The 6,000-nt window shown below is 50.4% G+C and overlaps 1 protein-coding gene across 1 annotated transcript in view; it reads right to left on the minus strand.

Annotated features, from left to right (window-relative positions):
• PRKAR2A (protein kinase cAMP-dependent type II regulatory subunit alpha) overlaps positions 1-5,062 on the minus strand; it is a 55,802-nt gene extending 50,740 nt beyond the window's left edge. The window contains exon 1 of the mRNA XM_084752717.1: positions 4,488-5,062. Within this exon, the coding sequence (XP_084608843.1) occupies positions 4,488-4,743 (256 nt within the window). The 5' untranslated portion in view covers positions 4,744-5,062. The remainder of the gene's footprint in view (positions 1-4,487) is intronic.
• Between the last annotated feature and the right edge of the window lie 938 nt (positions 5,063-6,000).

A 6,000-nucleotide genomic window follows, 5' to 3' on the forward strand; every position in this document is an offset into this window, starting at 1 on the left:
TCAGATCCCTTAGAACTGGAATTACAGCCAGTTGTGAGCTGCCATGTGGGTATTGGGAACTGAACCTGGGTCCTTTGGGTGAACAGATAGTGGTCTTAACTATTGAGCCATCTCTCCAGCCTTTTTTGTTGTTGTTGTTGTTGTTTTGAGACAGGGTTTCTCTGGGTAACCTTGACTATCTTGAACGCACTTTGTAGACCAGACTGGCCTTGAACTCACAGAGATCCACCTGCCTCTGCCTCATGAGTGCTGGGATTAAAGGTGTGCGCCGCCGCCGCCGCTGCCGCCGCCGCCACCACCACCACCACCACCACTCAGCTCAAAATAATTTTTTTAAAAGAGGGTCTATTTATGTAACCAGGTTTACCTTAAACTCACAGTCCTGTCTTAAATGCTGGGATTATAAGTGTTCATCACCATTTTTGGCTTCTTAGCACTTTCCAACAAGCCTGAGGGTCTCAGTTCAACCCATTAGATCTACATGGTGGGAAGAGTTGCCCTTTGACCTCCACAGGCCAGCCATGGTGTGTGTGTGCGTGTGTACACACCAGTGATAACACACTAATAATAAATGGATGAAGTAAGAGCTATCAGGTAGCTCATCCAACGGGTAAAGGCACTTGATGCCAAGGCTGAAAATCGTAGTTTGAACCCTGGGACCCACAGGGCAGAAGGAAAGAACCAACTTCCATAAGTTATCATCTGACTCCCAATATCAGGAGCTAGGGGTACAGTAGTGACATAGCCTGTGTTTGGCAGGAATGATGTCTTAGGTTTAAGCCCTACTATTAAGAGAGGGAAACACCTCACTAAATATAAGTATCTAAAAATCCTATCTATTAGCAATTACTATTACCCCCCCAAATCTAATTTAAAAATTTTTAATTTGCTGTTGTTGTTTTTAGAGAATCTCTCTACATAGCCCTGGCTGTCCTAGAACCCAGAGATCTGCCTGCCTCTGCTTCCTGAGTGCTGGGATTAAAGGCGTACACCACTATGCTCAGCACATAAATAGCTTTTACCCCCCCCCCCCAATTTTTTTTTTTAAATATGGGGCGGGGGAAGAAATTGAGGATCTAAAGATAATCCTCCAAACCTACACTAAGGTGCTCGGCAAACATTATTAGCCATTATTAGGGAAATACAAATCAGAGCCACAATGGATATGAACAAATCAGAATCCTCAACACATTAGGGGCTCCAATGTAAAATGGTAACCACTTAAGAAAATTGTCTGTCCCAGCATGGGCCCTGCCCCCCTAGTGTTTAATCTCAGTGAGCTCCAGGACATTCTGGCCAACACAGCATGCTCCACAACAGCCAAAGCTATATATTGAGACCCATCTAAGGGGAAAAAAGATAGAGTAGTTTGGGGGGTAATTCTTCCTTGAACCCTTTCCGACTCAAAGGAGTTATTTTTCAGTTCCTTAATAAATCTATTTCCTATAATCTACATTTGAGTTGCTAAAAGAAAGAAAAAGAGGCTGGGCAGTAGTGGCACACAATTTTAATCCCAGCACTGGGGAGGGAAAGGCAGGTAGAACTGAGTTGAAGGTTAGCCTGGTATACAGAGTGAGTTCCAGGTCAGCCAGGACTACACGAAGAAACCCTGTCTGAGGGGTGGGGGTGGAGGGGAGGGGAAGGGACGGGAAGGAGAGGGGAGGGGAGGGGAGGGGAGGGGAGGGGAAGGAAGGGGAGGGGAGGGGAGGGATAAACCGGGAGTGGTGGCTCACAACTTTAATCCCAGCACTCAGAAGGCAGGACAGGCATATCTTGAGTTCAAGACCAGCCTGGTCTACAGATTGAGTTCCAAGACAGCCAGGCTACAAAGAGAAACCCTGTCTTAAAAAAGAAAACAAAAAGAGGACAAAAGGAACCTGGGCCTGGAGTACTGGTGCAAGTCTTCAATATTAGCACTGGTAAGGCTAAGGCAGGTGGATAGAAAGTTCAGGCCTGAGCTCAGCTGCCAAGCTCTATATGTAAGGGAAAAAAGGAGGGAGGGCTTGATATTTCAGGGTATATACTCAAGAGTAATGAAAATACACACCCACAAAGGTAAATATGCACTAGAATTTAGAGCAGCACATTCACTCTCCTTATAAAACAGAAAACCTAAATGGCCATTAACTGATGATACAGTGTGGCATATCCAAATAATGGAACAGTTGGAGTATTGGAATGCACAGTGTCCCCCACCTTTAATCCCGGCACTCAGAGGCAGATCTTTTTGAGTTAGAGGCCAGCCTGGTCTACAAAATGAGTCCAGGACAGCAAGGGCTACACAGAGAAACCCTGTCTTGAAAAAAAAAAAAGAAAAGAAAAGAAAAGAAAAGAAAAAAAGAATATTGGAATGCAAACCAGAAACAGAAGGCCAAGTACAACAACAGTCCAGGAAGGCTAAAGAGGGTGGATCACTTCACTTTGGAGTCACACACACACAAAGGAAAAGGGGGGGGGGGAGGAAGACCCAAGAGCTAGATTTAATGAGAAACATTACCACCGTCCAACTCCAGAATGTTATTATTCCAAGTAGAAGTCCTATACTCATTAAATATTTGAAGAGAGGGATATAGCTCAGTGCTGAAACTTAAAAAATAAACGTGGCTAGTGAGATGACTCAGTGCGGCTCTACCACAGGACCCTGTGTCAATTCCCAGCACCCATACGGTGGAGCACAGCCACCTCTATGTAACTTCAGTCCAGGGGATCAGATGTCCTCTTCTGACCTCCGAGAGCTCCCGAATACAGCAGTCAGTATACATTCAAACATATAATCAAAAATAAACCTGCAGGTGCTGGGCATGGGATACACATTTTTAATTCCAGCACCACCCAAGAGGCAGAGGCAGGCAGATTGCATGAGGTCAAGGCCAACGTGGTCTAGGCCATCCAAGGCTACATAGTGAGCACTTGTTTTAAAAAACAAAGTAATTAATTAAAATAAATAAAAATTTATAAAAGGCAGACTAACGCTATTAAGTTAATAAAGCATAATTGAAAACAACCAGAAAGTAAAATTGCTTCTTGACATCTTTTTTTTTTTCCGAGACAGGATCTCTCTGTGTTACCCTTGGCTGTCCTAGACTCGCTTTGTAGACCAGGCTGGCCTCGAACTCACAGCGATCTGCCTGCCTCTGCCTCCCGAGCACTGGGATTAAAGGCATGTCTTTTATTTATTTATTTTTTTTTTTCGTTTTTCGAGACAGGGTCTCTCTGTGTAGCCTTGGCTGTCCTAGACTCCCTTTGTAGACCAGTTTGGCCTCGAACTCACAGCAATCCGCCTGCCTCTGCCTCCCGAGTGCTGGGATTAAAGGCGCGCGCCACCACCGCCTGGCTGACATCTTTTTAAAAAATACAATTTATTTAACTTTACTTTATGTGCATTGGTGTTAGGGTGTCAGATCCCTGGGAACTAGAGTTACAGTTGTGAGCTGCCATGTGGGTGCTGGGAATTGAACCTGGGTCCTTTGGAAGAGCAGACGGCGCTCTTTAACCACTGAGCCATCTCTCCAGTCCCGTTCCTTAACATCGTGACTTAAATCAAATGAGCAGAATGCTACTTGCATACTTCCCTGCAACCAATACACTAAAGAAGGTGTTGATTATGCTCACCGATTTGACTCAACTGTTGTGACCATATACAAATTTTAAACTTCTAAATTGTAAACGATTATATTAAAGGAGAAGAGGAGGAGGAGAAAGGAGGAAGAAATGAATGATTAACTGAGCAGGGATAAAATGGCCTAACTGAAATTTCCTTTAAATACTTAAGCAAAGGAAGATGGGAAAAACATAAAGATGAAACATCGGTGAAAAATAATGACAACTGTTGAATGTGAGTGACAGTACGGGGGCGGGGGAGGTTCAACTGTTGAATGTGAGTGACAGCACTCAGGGAGGGGTTTCAGCTCCTCTTCCCTCTTTCATGTGTAAGCTTACAAGGTTTTCATTGAGGTAGAGGCCTGAAGATCGCCACATGTACGAGGCCAGCTTGAACTACCTACTAAGTTCCTGTTTTAATCAAGGCTACCCACCTCATCTCAAAAAAAAAAAAGTTTTCCGCAGAAACTCTTCTCAAACTGAATTCTTTGCAAATGAAGTTATCATTCTGCTTACTCCGGACGAGTTTCGGGGTGCGGGTGCTCAGGCTTATGGGGGGGGGGTCTAAAGCAGAGGCAAAGCAGCTTCTGGCGGGACCGACTTAAGCTCCGCGCCACCACGCGGACCAAAGAACGCGCACGCTTCATTCAAGGCTGAATCTGACAAATCACTCTCTGTGAACGCTCGGGCTCAGAGAACCGCGGAGCTCAATTTGGAACCGGCACACGCCGGGGGAACCCAAGCAGCTCGCCTGGCAAGCTCTCGGGTCTCCGCCCAGGGCAAGGCCGGGCGCTGCGCCCTCAGCCCCGCGGGTCGGCCCTCGGGTCCCTCCCTGGACCCTTCGCTAGGTGCCCACACCGCACCTCGGCCTTGGCCCGCCCGCCTACCTTCCAGGTCCAGTTCGTCCGAGTCGGAGTCGCTCTCCTCGTCCTCCTCGACGACGGCGACCGAGCTGGACTCCCGCACGTGAAAGGTCGTCGGGGTGGCGATGAACGAGTCTGTATCCAGGGCGCGGGCCTCGCGCAGGCGTGTGAAGTACTCCACCGCGAAGTCGACGAGGTCGGGCGGCTGCTGCCGCAGCACCTCCACGGTGTAGCCCTGTAGCAGCTCCGTGAGCCCCGGCGGGATATGGATGTGGCTCATACCGGCGACGGCCGAGGGGACCGGCGGGTCGGGGCCGCCGGCGGCTGCAACCTGCGCGCTCCCTCACGCCGGCCTGTCACTCGGCGCCCGCGGTCTCCCGCGCGGCCCGCCTCGGCCTTCCTCGCTTCGCGCCTTCTTTCGCCCCGGTGTGCGTTTGTTGTGCGGGCCGCGCGACCCTTCCGCTACCAAGCCAGCCTGGCACCGCCGCTGCTGTCACCCGGCCGCAGCCCCCGCCGCCGCCGCCGCCGCCGCCGCCGCCGCGGGGACCGACGGGCTGGCGAGCTGGACGGGCGCGGCAGGCGCCCGGGTTGTGACGCACGCGGCCGCGGGCGTGCGCGTCCCCGCCGAGAGCTGGCCCACAGTGCGCGTGCGCCGCCGAGCCACCCGCTCTTGGAGCAGACCATGGTCAAGGTGCGGGAGGCCCCGGAGACGAGGAAAGAGTAGCCCAGCTGAGAGGCGGGCTGGTTAGTGCGTCTCGCCCGGTCACAAAGACCTTTCACTTATGCTTTCAGAACGTGCTCAGAGCCTCCTCTCAACGGAGTGCCAGGACACTGACGTGACACAGGACCACCTCCCCTTGAGGACCAGAGGGTTCACTCTAGGGAATGCCATTAATGCTAACCCCAAGTACTGAACAGGACTCGCCCAGAGGCAGATCTGGAGAACAAAGACCTGGTCAAGTCGGGACCACCTTGACTGACAGGTAGAACGGTGCCCCTATGGAGTCTAGAACTAGGTCCTGAGATGTCAAAAGGGGGAGGCTCTGTAGGAAGTAACAGTTTCAGTGAGATAGTCATCTGGGAACTTTAGCAGAGAAACTGCCCTTCTGAAAGCTCACTCAGCCAACTGTGGGCAGCGAGGAAAGGGAGTACGGCCTGGAGCTGGGCAGACCTTCCGGCTTGTTCCTTTTTTGGACACTTCCATCCTGGTCTTCCGGTCTGTATAGACTCTTCCCTCCTCCCCACTCTCACCCCTGGGCCCTGAGCCACACTATTTGGTGAAGTTGAGCACTGTTATCTTTTGCTTCTGGGAAGAGGGCAGAGGTGAACTGGAGAGGCCAGGCTGTTACCCAACTTGCTCCCTCCTATCACCGAACTTGACTAGAACAAACCTTCCTGGGGTGTCCAGCCACAGCCTAGGTGCTGGCCAAAGACCCAGTGAGAATACACCCCTCCCTCAGCCTCCCAGAACCAGCCAGCAACTGATTAGCTGTCGATGTGGGAGGGAGCCTGAAAGGTGTTTGAGATGGTTAAACAC

This window comes from Acomys minous, assembly GCF_964271855.1.
Source record: "Acomys minous genome assembly, chromosome: 13".
In the NCBI taxonomy this organism is placed as follows: domain Eukaryota; kingdom Metazoa; phylum Chordata; class Mammalia; order Rodentia; family Muridae; genus Acomys; species Acomys minous.